Genomic DNA, 16,161 nt, shown 5'->3' with positions numbered 1-16,161 from the left:
AAATCATTCAACAAAGCTCAGTTAATTGAAGGCGCTTCTTTGGAGACGCTCCAGCTCTCCAGGAGTTCCACGTGTTGACGAAAGAGATGACGATAGGTCTACCGTTACTGATATGAATATTCATTTATTCCAAACAGGCGTAGCACCGCCTTTGATTCGCTCAGAATTTGTATATTTTTAGGCGGTGCTAGCTAGCTCCCAAAAAAATCGGGAGGCTAGAAGGAGTTTACGCAGGCTCGATACCTTGTTTATTGAAAAGCAGTCAAGTGTGAAATATAGCTAGAGACTGAGAGAATGCGTTTTAAGTTAACGGCAATGACCCCTCATTGGTAAAATAGTGCTGGTTTCGATTCCTTAAACTGTTGCGAGCTGGCTACCTTGCTAGACGATTCTGACAACCTCTAACAGTTTACAGTCTCGCAGTCTTTGTCTTCTGCAGTAGTTGCAAGGGTCCCGTTGTAGACTGCACTGTCAGATCTCGGTGTGGAGGTATGGCCAGTGCAGAGGTAAGACGAGTATCTATCTATTTATGAACTGAATAATTACAGTCTTTATCTTAGTCAACTCACGTGTGTTTACATGTCTAAGATATACGCTAACAGGTATTTGTTATGACCAGTCATTTTAGAGGATCGTTTGGTTAGAATACTGGTGACTCCACGCTTGTTTCTGTCGTTTCGTAGGGAAACAAACTTTGGGGTGGGAGGTTTGTTGGGGACACTGACCCCATAATGGAGAAGTTCAACGCTTCCATAGCGTACGACCAGCGGATGTGGGATTCCGATATTCGCGGAAGCAGGGCATACGTGAAGGCGTTGGAGAAGGCTAAGCTGGTGTCTGCTGAGGAGCTAGATGACATTTTGCGGGGTCTAGACAAGGTAAGGGCTTAAAAGCGCAGGCATCTCATTGTTATTCTTTCAACAATTTGGCACTTGCCATAAGTCTTTTCTGCCATCTGCAATTAAAATCTTTAACCGGGATATTCTGTGAATGAATGAATGGTCATGGATTTATCATACAGGTTACATAAACACAGCCAATTAGTCCTCTGACTTATGAATCTAGCGTTTTAATTCCATAATTTGTGGCCAAACTCCGTGCTAGTGCTGGGAATTCGTGTGCACTCATCAATGCTTGTGTAGCCACTGTGTGTGAGGAAGTTTATAGAACTATAAACTTCCTCACTGCGTCATAGACGAGTCTGTTATTAAAGTTTATATTCGCCACCTTAGACACTTCCAGAATTGTGCCAGAACAATGAATGTGCTGCTCCATTTTCACGTGAACAGAACAATAGGAAGTATTCAATCATGTGACTGCAGGAGCCTAGACCATTGTCCAGATCACTTTCACGCGGTGTCAGAAAATCCCTTCCTCTGTCTGCGGTTATTTTCAATTGCTATGCTGTTATTGTTGTGAAATGTCTGGATATCATTCTGAGTGTGTGTGAAAGTTGTCACTTTATTTGTTCATGTGTTTTTCTAAGAAACCTTCAGAACATAAACCATTTTGTCTGCTGATGTAATGTCTTGGCATCAGTCTGACTTGATCATACATGACTGCCCATGATATGCTCAAAATGTTTTGTCTGTGACATAAACACTGCATCTCCTCATTAAGAGGGGGGCCTGGGCACAGGTAATGAGGGGATTTAGTCTTCTAATCAGCTGTGAAAATCAAGGGTGAAAAACAACAGAACCAAGATGCACCACTTCACAAGAGAGCACCACCTTCTTGCATAGGTACACCAGAGGCTGTACTGAGCAAATGATTCCTGTGTACAGGTTCATAGCCAGTGATTTTCTACCATTTTCAGAATTTTACTGTCCAAGCCAGTCCAACAGTGACAGGTCTGGGAGTCCATGAGTCTCACACACCGTGCTGCATATCACTGCCTGTTACACCATACCGCCAACACTGGGCTGCAACAAGCCATGGATCAGCAGCTCAGCTGTTAGGAGGTGGCTCCACAGTCACCGTTTTCAGGCCAGAACCACACAGGGACACGGTCCTCACCGATAGTCATATATGCAACAGGTAAAGAGGGTGTCAGAAGCACCTCAGGTGGACAGGTAGACCTAGGTCCTTGACCTGGGATTGGCCTGGGGTTGGTCTAGCTTTGAACTGGGTCCTTTGTTTTGGTGCTTACAGGTTTCTGAGGAGTGGTCCAAAGGTGTGTTTGAGATCAAAGCCGGAGACGAAGACATCCACACAGCCAATGAGCGGAGACTGAGGGTGAAGTGCTTTTGGTGCTGGACGTGCGTGCAAAGGGCTGCTGGTTCTAATTCTGGCTGAAGCACTGCTGTGTGTTACCTACCCAATTGTGCTTCAGTAGATTCCCAGCTGTATAAATAGAAAGTGGGTGAAATGCTAACAGTGTTAGCGGCCCTGGATACTGTAAGGTTGTCTGTTGAGCAAATAATGTAACACTGTGTTGGCTCCATCTGGGCATGTGTGCCCTACTGATAAAAGACCCATGATCCTGCAGGATGCAGAATCTATCATTAAAAAAATCTCTGCATAGTATGGCATCCTGAATGGCTTTAGAACAGTGTTTACCTTCTGTGATAATCTGTGTGTTTCATTCTAGCAGAATTCTTGATTATTTGATTGGCCTGTTAATTAATACTGATCTGGGTTTGATGTTACCTTATGGTTATCTATTGTACGTGACTGAAGAGTAAGCTGTGCAGTTGAAGGTTTGGCTGTGCTCACATAAGAATGAATGGAGATAGCTATTCAGCATGCTTTTTTCTTAATATCTGGCACCTAAACAGAGTCAATTTGTTCAGTTAATTCCGTTAATAAACTGAAAGTGGCAATTGGACAATGAGTTAATCTTACACCAATTAAGTGTAATACTAACTGGAGTTACGAACTAATTGTTTAATGGTAAAATTCATCAGAAATAAGTACACAGTGGTTGTACCTTTCACAAGCACACTACACAACACAGTTCTTTGATGAAGGGCAAACGGCACATCCGTCAAACTCTGGTCAGTAACGAGTTTGATCAAACTAAACCTGACCAATAGGAATGCAAACCAATGCGCACTGAGTGGCACCAAAACCAAGGCTGGGAAACGCTGATTTAGCTGGCATGTCCCGCCCCTCTGAGGGCACCCTGCATTGGTACGTTTGGCTGCTGCCTTCGATAGATGTGTCATACCTTGCTCCTCTGTATCTTGGCCTGTGATGGTGATACGGCTCTGTCTGCTCGGCAGGAGCTGATTGGTGACGCGGCGGGAAAGCTGCACACAGGAAGGAGCCGGAATGACCAGGTGGGCCTGCTTCTGAATTGGAGGGGTAGCTCTGCCCTCCCTGAGAGTAATATTTGACGAGAGTGTTCCAGGAGGGCAGAGGGTCAGAGTACAGTCTGCTCCCTGTTAGTGCATTGGACCAGTTAACAGAGGTCAGTTAGGTGGGACCGCCGTTGCTGTTGCATCCAGCTGCTTCCTGATAGAATCCTGGCCCTTTGCCAGAGGCAGGGCTTTCACCTACAACATTAAGGAATGTGAAACGAATGCGTGGTGAATTTACCCAGGCAGATTCACAAAATGACCAATGCCTTGGGATTTTGGTGCAGTTTTTTTAGGGGGGAATACATTTTATTGGCTCTGTTATGAGTGTTGCCCTGAGTATACCTTTTTCTGCATTTTGATTGGCTGAGCAGGTGGTGACGGACATGAGACTGTGGTTGCGGGACGCGATCTCAACCTTGAAGGGCGACATAGTGCAGCTCATCAACACCATGGTGGAGCGGGCTGCAGCGTGAGAACACACACATGCATGATGCATGCACGCATACACACATAACGACAGGAAACCTGAATGTGGTCAAAACCCTCATGTCGTCTTAAATTAAAAATGAATTCAAACTTCAAAATTCATTAAAAAACAAAAAAAAATAGATGAAAGCTTTCTCTTCATTGTAATGTCATGCTGTTTAATCTTGTGTTTTTGTTTTGATTGAACACTTGTGTAAGATGACTTTATGGGTTGAGTACACACAGGGATAAATTTCTGTGTGAGAATGTTTCCATTTGAGTTGAGTTACAGAGAGGATCTTGGGTGTGGTTTGCCACTCTTTCTGTTTTTTTTTTGATGCCGGTGTATCAGGTTGTTTTGTCCCTCAGGGAGATCGACGTCCTGTTTCCTGGTTACACCCACATGCAGAGGGCCCAGCCAATCAGATGGAGCCATTGGATTCTTAGGTAGGTATTGGGAGCAGTAACTCTGATTATTCACATTAAGCTTATTTAATAAAGGCCTCAGAGGTACTCTGCAGATTAGATGAGGAATAACAAGAGAAAGCTCTTCCTTTCATGATGATCTCACAGTACAGACTGCAGAGTGACTGCTAAGCAAACATATGCCCAACTCTTCTATGTCGGGTAGAGTGGCATGAGTCCAGTATATAAATCTATGATAAAAGCAGGCAGTGTAACACATGAACATATGGAACAGTGTGCTAGAGCTAGTGATTCTGTGTATGATTCTGGCTCTGCCCTCACAGCCACACGGTAGCCCTGACCAGAGACACGGAGCAGCTGGAGGAGATCCGGAAAAGGGTCAATGTCCTGCCTCTGGGAAGGTACCCCCTATCCCCCCCAAATCTCCCTGGATTCTCAGAAGCAAGAAATGAAACAATCTACCATTTCATATCTACTTTCCTTCTGTCTGTGGAATGCTGTGTGTTGATGAGTGCTGGAAAAGCTAGCAGAGGAACATACACGGTTTTGTTTGTTTTTGTATCTACCAGTGGAGCCATTGCTGGAAATCCATTCGGGATCGATCGCGAGCTGCTTCGTAAAGGTGAGTGCCGAAGGAGCAGGTTCGCTTCCAGAGCTGTTCTGTGAAAGCCATACAGTGTGGAGTCCCCCCTGTAAAGTGTGTTAGGTGTTGACTGAACCTGACATGGTGTGTTAAGGTGTTTTTGGACTGTTAACGCTCACCACTCTCTTTCCAGAGCTGTCCTTCGACTCCCTGAGCCTAAACAGCATGGATGCCACTGGACAGAGAGATTTTGTCGGTATGTCAGTTTTAACCTTAAACTGAAATCACTGGTGTTTTTTGGTTTGCACCACATCCAAACAGAAATACATGTATTAAAACGTGTTCCTTTTTGTATTTGTATCATAGCACATTTTAAAACACACTGCTTTTTCAGGGGAGGTTGTGTGACCTTGGTTTTCCCATGCTGCCCATGCTGTGATTGATTCACTCCCTCCTTGTGTGTTTGTATGTTCGTGTGTGTGCGCTCTAGTGGAGTTTCTGTTCTGGGTGTCTCTGTGCCTCACTCACCTCAGCAAGATGGCGGAGGATCTGATCCTGTACAGCACCAAGGAGTTCTCCTTTGTCACGCTCTCAGATGCCTACAGGTGACTCACCTGGCCCCACTGAAAAAACATTCTTCAGCCCCAGGCGATTGGGCCATGGAAGGACAGGACAGGAAGGACAGCTTAATGTTGTGTGTGTTATTGTGGGCTGTGATGGTTGTGATCATGTGATGTGTGTTGGTGTGGGTAGTGATTGTAGTTGGCTTTCTTGCCTTTTAAATGACCTGTATGTGAAGCACTGTGTGTCTGATTGTAACTGGTACTGAAGTGTTGATTGGTTGACTGATTTACTGAGCGGCTGATTTGATTGGTGTATTCATTGGCAGCACTGGCAGTAGCCTGATGCCTCAGAAGAAGAACGCCGACAGTCTGGAGTTGATCCGCAGCAAAGCTGGACGAGTTTTTGGGAGGGTAAGACGCTCAGAACTCTGAACCATGCCCTCTGGATGTACAAGTGTCTTCTTTAATAACAGAGTTCTGTCTGCTGTATGATCCAGTGTGCAGGGTTCCTCATGACGCTCAAAGGACTCCCCAGCACATACAACAAGGACTTACAGGTAAGGCTCTACCTGTGTGTGCCATGCGGCCGGCTTCTTGATGTGTTTGTAGCTGTAGCACTTCAGTGCTAACGCCCCTCTCTCCATTGTAGGAAGACAAAGAGGCCATGTTTGACTGCTACGACACCGTCCACGCTGTGCTGCAGGTGGCCACAGGGGTGATGTCCACGCTGAAGGTGAGATGATGTGTGTGTGTGTGTGTGTGTGTGTGTGTGTGTGTGTGGGCGTGTGGGTGGGGGGAGGCTGTGTTTCTTGCTGGTTTGGTAGTGCAGGCCTCTGATTGGCTGCTTCTTTGTGACTCGTTTCCTGTACAGATCGACCCCAGTGCCATGCAGGCAGCTCTCAGCCCTGACATGCTGGCTACAGATCTGGCCTACTACCTTGTCAGGAAGGGCGTGAGTATCACTGCCTCTGAGGCCATCCAGTCAGAGACGTTACTCCCCACATGCAAGTGTGTGTGTGTGTGTGTGTATGTGTGTGTCTGTTCAACCCGCCCCGCCCCTTAATCTGTCAGGTGTTGTCTCTCGATCCCAGGTGCCGTTTCGAGAGGCTCACGGCTGCTCTGGGAAGGCTGTCTTTCTGGCCGAATCTAAGAATGTTCCCTTGAACCAGCTGAGCGTGCAGGATCTAAACACAGCCAGGTGAGTCTGTTAAAAACCTGATCAACAAGCCCTGCATACACAAACAAACACACACACACATTCATATACATACACACTTACACACATTTTGTTTCACATGTTCATATGTCTGTTACTACTGTCCATTTTTTATCAGGACAGATGTTGCCCTAGTAATAATTATTTATTTGCGTACGTATTTCTATATGTGCCTGTGTGTGCATGTGTGTATGTGGGAGAAAAAAATACACAGGTGTGTCTGTGACCGTATGTGTGTGTCTCTACTGAATGTCACTCTGTTCCCTTTGCCTCTGTAGCCCTCTGTTTGAGAATGACGTGTCCACAGTGTGGGACTACACCAGCAGCGTGGAGCAGTACAGCGCCCCCGGTGGCACTGCCCGGAGTAGTGTCACTGCACAGATTGAATATCTGCGTGGCTGGCTCAAAACACATGGGCAGTGAACGAAGAGGTGTGCCCCCTCATACACACTCTCAGTGTAGTGGACACAATCCTGGGGTTTGAATGCATGGCTGGGATGGGGTCATGGATGGTTTTAGGGGTGTGTGTGTGTGTGTGTGTGTGTGTGTGTATTTGTTTGGAGTGAGTGGTTTAATGTGATGTGCTGTTTCTGGGTACAGTAAAGAAACGGAGGTGTGTAAAACATGCATATATACTGTGTGTGAACTGCTGCTCTGAGATCTGCTTTCTGCTGAATTATAAGATACAATAATATGCACAAGTATAACTTTAAGGGGTATTCAGTCTAAACACTATAGAGTATTGTCCTCAGCTATGTGACAGGTATAGTCAAGGGTTGCTTTTTTCCCCCACTGGTCCATTTTCAAAAATTTACCATTCACCAAAATGAAAGAAAAGTGTCTGGAAAAAATAGTTTGCCGAAGTACTTAATGAAGGTTAAAAGGCCACTGTGGGACACTGCCACATAATGTGTAGGAGGTTCTCTACTTTAGTGGAATAAGAAAAGATTTTTCCTAAATAAGAAAAATATTGAAAAACTTACATGGTGCAGGATACAAAAGACATGTTCTCTCGTGTACATAAAGAAAAAGCATTCACAATGCCCTTGCTCTGTAAGTCACTCTGGATAAGAGTCTACCATTACATGTATAACCTGCTTGAGGTTGGAATGCTTTCAGTAAGGTCTGCCTCTGGTTAGACTGAATGACTCCCTCAAGTGATTGAAACAACAAGTGTTACTCGGAGCTACCACAACTGCTGTCAACAATTGATGGTGAGGCCTGACATGTTATTAACTGTCCAGATGGGGGCAGCAGAGTTCATTGTTACTGTTACAATACAATACAGCATGACTGCTGGTTCGCCTGATGTTACAATTATACATCATATACTTTAAAGCTTCAAATACCCTATTTAACATAATCAATGTTAAAGCACACACATTCTCAATAAAATCTGTGTCATTTACAACTGTGTCGTTTAATAATGAGTGTGAACAGGGGCAAGTTGCCGTAACAATTGAAAAATCTATAGAGATGTGTAAAAAAACACATATAAATACAACAGAAGAAGAGAGAGCAGAAATCAGAGCCTTGTCATACACCTTTCTGTTTGTGCATCTGTGACAGACAATGGCCACAGAAGGATCTTTAAGAACTAGTCCAGTTAATAGAAGAACTTGTACACAGTCCACAGCCAGTCTGAAAACGCATTTAAGCCAAGCTAGCACCGGGAGTTTACCATGTGATTTGGCTCTACAGAATGTGCCCTCTGTGTCTGGCCTGATGGTGGTGCTGTTCTTCAGTTACTCTGTGGCCTTAGCGGGTGTGCCAGTGTCTTCCCAGCACCCCCAGTGCACACAGCCACACAGCAGCCCGGCTGGGTAGAACTGAGCTGGCTGCCGACCAGTAAACGGTGCGTCCGTTTAATCTCTGCACGGGTCTGAAGATCTCCGACATGGGCTTTCCTGAATGGAACACCAGCTGACGGCTGACAGACGCTAGCTGGAGGCAACAAAGAGAACACATAATAACTGTCAGGCACCAGCTTGGTACAGCAGAGAGAACACATTGTAATACTTAGGCACCAGTTGGGGGCAGCAGAGAGAACACATTTTAACTTGCTTTCACAAGCGGGGGACAACAGAGAAAAAAACTCTCAGACACCATCTGGGGGTGACAGGAAATCATATTTCCAGACACCAGTGTAGAGTCTGTTAGACAGGAATGGGTTAACACAGTGGGAGAGCACACTGAACTGTTGCCATAGAGGAAAATGCGACTCCAAACTACAACTGAGAAAAGCTTCTCTGCTCTACTACTACTACTACTATTTCACTTCTCTCAGGAGTGGAATCTGTCAACTCAGCTTTTTCTCAGGAAAAACAAGCAAAGTCCTGGCAGTGCAGAAGTTTGGGGGTCAGAGGTCATAGCTCCTTCATCTAGCACCCTGCCTCTACGTTAGGAGACGTTTTCTTGTAAATGTGTTTCTTTAAAAGTGATGGATCCATATAAATGATCAGCTCTTGGCAACCCTACTCAGCCCAGCTCTAGGCCAGAATACTCAGTCTAGCTGAATTTTCTGCTCTCGTTAAAGGTACAACTACACAAGGGTGTCGTTTGCAATGTTTCACAGCTATACATGCCACCCTGGATATGGTATCTCCTCAGTGAATATGGAATGAAATGTAATGATGTAAAGATATGCTGGCAGCTGTGTGGTTATGATTATTGCACTGTGGCAGCTGACCGGAGAGAGAGACATACCTGTCTTCGACTGACAGGTATGGTCGTCTGGAATATGGTCCAAACGACGGCCTGGTCACAGCCGGGCGTGGTCATGGATCCGGCATAGCGATAGTAACCATGCAGCTCGTGAGGCCCAGGGATGATTTCTCCAAATCGGAGCCCTCTGATCGTGTAGCTGTCCCCTTAATCAAGACAGGAGACAAACACAACATGGCCATCATGACACGGCCTAAAGCCTGTCAGAGGCTCTTTGCAAATCACCAGTCAAAATGAAATTAATAGTATCATTTTTTTAAGCATGCATTTGCTTAGCATACTTGCTAGACACCCTTGACAAACTGCCTTGTTAATTTGTTGGTAAGACGTAGAAGTTTTATACAGCCAAATACTAACTGACAGAGTTTAGGTTCAGTTACTCAAAATGAAATAGCAATGTCCCTGTTAGGAATCAAACCTGAAACCTCTGTAAGCTGGCTGTAAGTCCAGCTGCAGCGCCACTCTGTCAAACCGCCAGGATACACTCCACCCACCAGCAGTCACCAAAGTGCTGATAAAGGGGTCCTGTTTCAAAGTGTTTCTCTTTACCCTCAGCTGCTTCACTGGTTCATCCAGCTGTATAAAATGACCCAGTTGCCTTTCTGTAATTATCACGCCCTAATTCACACATCATGGGACTGAAGGCTCAACTTTTTTGCACAGCACTTCCCTGTGAGGAGAAAAATGCTGTGCAAATGTGACAAAATCTGCCAGTTCCAGGAGTCACACTTCCTCAAATGTGTTCTCCCAGATGTGACACATACCCACATTGCGGACTCTTCCGAGAGCGTCAACCAGAACACTGAAGTGAACGTTGTCCTCAGAAGATTCCTAGGAGAATAATCAGACAATCTTTATGCAATTTAGAGACTTTGGTATATATGTTTGAGTTGAGCGTATGTGTGTGTGTGTGTGTGCTGTGTATATGCTGTTTAGGTTGAATTCATGGAAGAGTACATTTAATTTACATTCTTAAGATATTTAAGTAGAAAAAATGCAATACATACATTTTTTTATGCAATGCAAAAAAATACATACCATACGCTAAGCTTAATAAAGTGCTATCTTATCTTAAATGCCGTTTAACTGCGCTCCTCACCTGGAAGAAGAAGGCGAGCAGGGCTATGCCAGACGTGTCATTTTCTGCTTCCTCCAGAGAGTTGTACCTCTCTTTAATGTGGACAACATGCAGCTTCAGAGGGAAGGATAGAGGGAGTGAGGGAGGACAAGAGAGGGTGGAATGGAGGGGGTGTGTGGGGAGTGAGGTAGAGGTAGTATGGGAGAGAGACAGAGTGAGATAAAGAATGTAAGGGTGTGAGAGAGAGTGATGGAGATGGAGATGGAGAAAGACAGTGAGAAAGAGACAGGCGGGGGATAACAGCCAACAACATGTTCACATTCATGGACAGCTTTTATGAAAAGCAAAAAAGTGTCAACATATGTTCACAAATTAAACAAAGAATAAAGGAATACATTTAAACAGGTCAGAATGCAGTCACTCAGTGAACCTGCCCATATTTTCATGCTGGAGCACAAGGCTCACCTCCATGGGCAGTCTCTCTCCATCCAGAGTGTGCTCAGACCCAGGGCTGGCATCGTACCCCCAGTGCAAGTGGAACTGGACCGCCTTGTAGGTGTCCATCAAATTGCCCCCCCTGATCCGCAGGGAGGGGGGCAGACTGAAGTGGGCTGAAGAAACAAAACCCCATGCTTTATCATTATTATGATGTTCATATTTGATACTAATAATTATTATTGTTATATGGTATTAATAACTATAAGAGTATTAAAGAGTAAAACTATTCCTGTACTGATATAAAATATATATACATAAATACAGTATAATGACAGTATAATGATAATAATCATACCACTTTTATTTAAAAAAGATTAAACTGGCCTGTTAGAGATTACAGGTACAGACAGAACCAGTCAGCAGCTCACCTGAGTGACCCACATTCTCAACAGTGATGTTGTGGGCATCATGGTATCCCAAGAAGCTGAGGGCTGTTAGGTTGGGGTCATGCTGGACCTTGTTAGTGACGATGTTGATGGGAGACTGACGGTTCCCTCCACATTTTGGGAATATAGTGAACCAATCGCCTGGAGCTATACCACAAAAACATGTGTGGTAATACCTGCAGCCCTGTTTGTGGTAATATCTACAGCTATACATGCAGTACCTCTTACAGTCATATCTACAGCTCTGTGGACAGTGATCTCTACAGTGAAGCCTACAATGCCTTTTACAGTGATTACAGGTTACAGTGATCTTTCTAAAACAGGCCAGCTAGGGGTAAAATGACAGTTGGCATGCAAAAAATGATAATTAAAATGTGGCCCTCTCTGTGTGTGAGGAGTGAGGGTCCTTGTCAGGGATCAGGCTGAGGGGTCCAGCCTGAAATACTCTCTCCTTTATTGTGTGGGAATATGGAGTAGAGGGAGCATTCAGTAAAAGTGGAATTTTGCTTCATTTTATGAAAACAGCACAGAGGTAAGTATTGAGCTCAGGAAGTAATTTACCTCTACAAGTCTGATTGCACGAGTACTGGGCCTGGTAGCACCAATGGGCTGAAAGAGAAAACAGATCTCATCAGAAGAGAACAGATCAGAACAGAACAAACCACATCAGTGCAGTGCAGATCACATCAGAACAGAACAAAGGAGAGCACGGTAATATAGAACAGAACACCTCTGTGAGTCTGTGATGCCACTGCCTTGGGTGCTAAGCTCTGGCCCTCCGCAGGCTGGTGACTCCTGTCACGGGTCCAGACCCCACCAACAACCATCACAGGACAGCGTCATTTAAAAATAGCACTTTCCCTTTCTTGAGTTATTCAGTCAAGTTTGACCTTTTTATTATTTAGGTTAAGACGGCTTGTGCTTTCCTCACCATCAGCAACCTTTCCATCTGACTCCTCTGTAGGGGTCAAGTGAGGTCACAAAGGAGGAAAACAGCATTAACCAGTGGTGGCACTCAGGTGCCTCAACACTATCCCAAGGTGCGTTGTGTGGCCATTAACCCTGCCCCAAAACTAAGGGGGGGTGTCGCTCGCCATGATTCAGCACGTTACATCATACTCGCAGGAGAAGGAGATGCTTGAGGTACAGGTTGACCGTAAGGGATGACCTAGGGCCAGCATTCCCAACTACACTGACCTTAACCATTATGAGGGGAAATGTGCTTATATTAAACCCTAGATCAGGGCATTTAGTCAAGGCCAGGCTGGGTCAGTGAAAACTCCTGTGGGACTGTGAGTGAATACAAGTTTCAACAGATCATAAAATGATAAACATTGCTTGAAAACATTGCTTAAGTCAAGAAATAGCTCATATTTAATACAAATGTGTACATCAATTGATTTTTGAGTATTCATGCATGGAATCTAAACTTAGTTTAGCAACTCTGTCTCAAGCTATACGTTTCAAATGACACATTTAAGTCTTTGCTATATTTGCATATGGCCTAATACTCTACCATTCTATGTTGTTTTAAGAAGCTGTATTATACATATTTTGTGTATTGGCTATTTACAGAATGCACTTTTATTTATCAGGCTTTGTGAGCTCCGTTGGCAGGGCCTCTACCAAGTAAATACGTGATACTGAGGACAGCCATAAACTTACGGGCACAAAGTGCGCCCAGCATATGAACACCGCGGGTACTGGCGTCTAAACAGTGGATCCCCGTCTGCTGGACCCAAGCGTTAACCAGTAACTAAGTAATGACTGTTATTGTAGCATTAATGAGGAGAAATGGGACTCGAATGAATCGACACAATCCAGCTCAGACAAGTAGGTGTGACTTTCAGTCCTGTGTGAACTCGAGCATATGACAGCCATGAATAAGAAATGAAATTGTAAAAAAATGTAGATGCGCGAATTTATTGGAAGAAATGTATAGAGGTGTCATTTGAAATGTGAATAACAACACAAGTCAAAATACTGACATGCGCTGGGAAGGAGACAGGTCTTCATGCGGCGGTCATGAGCGTGACTGCCTATCGATATCATACATTTCAAAGAATATTAAGCATTCAGAGGGAACGAAAGAATGCGATTCACTCGATTAATGCTTTCCTGCAATGTTTAAGATTGACTTTGGGCTGTACTTTGGTCAATAAAAGTGAAGTGAAGTAAAGAAAAGAATTGGGAGTAGAGCTTGATAAGCCAACCCGTTACACTTGAATTTTTTCAGCATTCTTCGATGTCACAGGTGCATAATCCTATGGTAATGAGTGAGATTCCTAAACTAGGTAATACCTAACTGTAAATACAAGTTACCAGGGCATTTTAAAATCCAACCCTGTCCATGCAATAAAAACTCTAACTCTTAATGGCTCTAACGTGACAGCAATGTAAAGGCGCTTTTCCAGTTATTCGGCCTTGAGGATGGCGCTGAGATGAACTCACACAACCCCAGGGGGCGTCTGATTCACGCACGAGGGAGAACATACCGGCATTCCATCCAGCCAGACACTTCCTTAACCCGGGGAACACTGATGGTGGCATCTATATGTCTGCAAATTTTGATTAAAAGTGTACATGTAGATTCATATGAACAATTGCTCTTCCATCACCTGCTTTTCTTGGCCATTTTCTCTGACAAGAAGTAATCAGTGTGAACAAGCATATTGGAAGCTTTTTCTCAGTCTATTCTGTAGGATATCCCTTATAGGAATGCTCACAGCAGGCTCAGCACCCAGAGAAAATACAGAAGTGTGCATATATTAAAAACAAAAACGTAATAAATTCTATGGAGACATCGGGATATAAGGAGACAACTGGGTGTGCACTGAGATCCTTCTGGGGTTGCAACGCACCCCTAAGCACCCCCATAGCGCCAGCCCTGTCTCACAGTCCTCACATTTGTACTACAGCGGCACAAAGAACCTCCAAAGAGCTAAGCTCGGGATATGTGCAGGGTGAATTGGCGGAAACAAAGTGTTAAAATTCACAAGCACTGCAATCAGTTTTTGTCCACCTTCCAGTTCAGGAGATGCCCTCTTTCAGTGTCCACCTGCAACAAAAGAGTCTCTATGGAACTCTACCCAGAGCATGCTCAGTCTTTTCATTCAGGTTCATGTGCACCAAGGTACTGACAAGACTCCTTTGAAATGACTAATTTTCTCACCTGGCTCTAATAAAGCCCTGATTAGCACAGCAGCGTGAGAGCCTGAGCCCAGCTCCACTTGTTTGTTCATTCTGGTATTCTGACACAGAACCTCTACTGAGGGGCCCACATTTATATTTCCAAAGTTGGACAATGGAGCCAACTTTACCATTTTAACACTCGAACAAAAAAGGCACTTGGAAGTAGTGATAAGGAGCAGGACTCAACTCAAATGTTGCCGGTTTGATTCCAGGGTGGGGCACTCCTGTGGTATCCTTGGGCAAAAAAACTGTAAAACTGTAAGATATACAGGTCATTTTGGATTAAATCCCTGCAACCTGACCCGAATACGACAGAACCTGAAAAAACATATTAGGATCCCACCAGTTCCAGTGTATAATTGCATTATGTTATTTGGGTTCGGGTTGGGTTGGGCTCAACCTGTCCGGATGTCAGGTTTTGAATGCACTGCTGTCTATTTGGCCTAAAATCTCATTTTGAATGAATGGAATCTATACAAAGGGAATTAACATGTTTAAGGCTACTGAACACATGTTTAGACTATTCACTTAATTAGACAGGAAAAACTGAGTTTTCCACTTAAGTGCCATGTTTTCCTAAAAAGAACTGTTCAATTTGTTGAACTGTTGGGCTGATTTTTTATTTTTATTTGTTTAATGTTATAGTAATCTTATTTTATATTATTTGTTTAATCTTATTGTGAAATATTTTCCAAAGGACAGACTGTATTGTGTTGAATTGTTAAGATGCTGAATTAAATCTCAGTGAGATTTAATTATTTATTTTGAATGTGATTTTAATTTGATTTCATTAATGCCAGTGGCGTATTTGGTAATTACAAGCATTTTTATCAAGTGAACCTGTTGGGTTTGGGCCAGGTCGGTTTACAGATAAAGTTATCATCTACAGGTCAGGTGTTATTGTGTGTGAGGTGGGGCCGGCAGTACGAAAACATACTGTAATGGATGAATCGTTGAAAGTTTCCCCCAAAGAGATGTTCTGTCTCTGAAAATAACTTAAATGTGCAAGCATACACATACAACAAGTCAGCTCACACAATGCTCAGTGGTCCTGGAGAGGATGCCAGTGTGGGCTGATTACATGAGCCAGATTATACAATCACTGCTTGTACTAAACATATATACATACTGCTTTACGACAGTACATAAAACACCCATCTCAAACAGAAATGCTAAATCTTATACACACTGTAACACTTATAAAGCAACCAATGGGTCATAACATAACAGCTGAACTGCCATCTCACGGCAGCATTCTGACTCTGGTGGTCCCAGTGCAGTGGGTTTTGTAGCTGTGTCTGTGTAGCAGTCTGTATGCAGAGGTCTTTGTGTAGCGGTCTGTATGCAGCAGTCTTTGTGTAGCAGTCTGTATGCAGCAGTCTTTGTGTAGCAGTGTAGCTCTTACCTGTCGTGACGGACAGGGTCCAGAGTACAGCAGAGAGATGAAGAGAGAAACTCATAGTTAGACCACAGGCAAGAGACACGGGAAACACTGTCAACATCTAACACCCGACACAGGTGTGAACCTGAGAGAGGGAGTGAGGGGGAGAGGGAGGGAGTGCAAGGGAGGGAAAGGGAAAAGGGGGGAGAGAGAGGGAGAGAGGGAGGGGAGGAGAGAGGGCAAGAGAAGGTAAGGGACAGAGAGAGAGAGAAACAGAGGAAAGAGAGAGGCACCAAAGACGGCACAGGGAGAAGGGCAGAAAGACAAAGGTGAATTTCTGTCCGTCC

General features: G+C 44.3%; 2 protein-coding genes across 2 annotated transcripts; one reads left to right on the top strand and one right to left on the bottom strand.

Annotated features, from left to right (window-relative positions):
* The first annotated feature begins 161 nt into the window (after positions 1–161).
* On the top strand, positions 162–7,412 carry asl (argininosuccinate lyase). Its single transcript, XM_036524876.1, has 16 exons — positions 162–506; positions 684–878; positions 2,152–2,235; positions 3,225–3,281; positions 3,674–3,771; positions 4,137–4,214; positions 4,517–4,594; positions 4,763–4,815; positions 4,970–5,032; positions 5,267–5,381; positions 5,666–5,750; positions 5,837–5,896; positions 5,989–6,072; positions 6,211–6,291; positions 6,431–6,537; positions 6,834–7,412. The coding sequence occupies exons 1-16, from the start codon at positions 492–494 to the stop codon at positions 6,976–6,978; spliced, it is 1,398 nt and encodes a 465-aa protein (XP_036380769.1). The 5' UTR covers positions 162–491; the 3' UTR covers positions 6,979–7,412.
* Positions 7,413–8,284: 872 nt separating this feature from the next.
* On the bottom strand, positions 8,285–15,905 carry ca4c (carbonic anhydrase IV c). Its single transcript, XM_036523958.1, has 8 exons — positions 15,839–15,905; positions 11,803–11,850; positions 11,224–11,388; positions 10,823–10,968; positions 10,379–10,471; positions 10,044–10,110; positions 9,262–9,425; positions 8,285–8,499 (listed from the first exon to the last, which is right to left on the bottom strand). Exons 1-8 carry the CDS (start codon positions 15,891–15,893, stop codon positions 8,314–8,316), a joined length of 924 nt encoding a protein of 307 aa, XP_036379851.1. The 5' UTR covers positions 15,894–15,905; the 3' UTR covers positions 8,285–8,313.
* Between the last annotated feature and the right edge of the window lie 256 nt (positions 15,906–16,161).

Source organism: Megalops cyprinoides, chromosome 3, assembly GCF_013368585.1.
Source record: "Megalops cyprinoides isolate fMegCyp1 chromosome 3, fMegCyp1.pri, whole genome shotgun sequence".
Classification (NCBI taxonomy): domain Eukaryota; kingdom Metazoa; phylum Chordata; class Actinopteri; order Elopiformes; family Megalopidae; genus Megalops; species Megalops cyprinoides.
The sequence above is the reverse complement of the archived record's forward strand: the minus strand, read 5'-3'. Positions and strand labels throughout refer to the sequence as shown.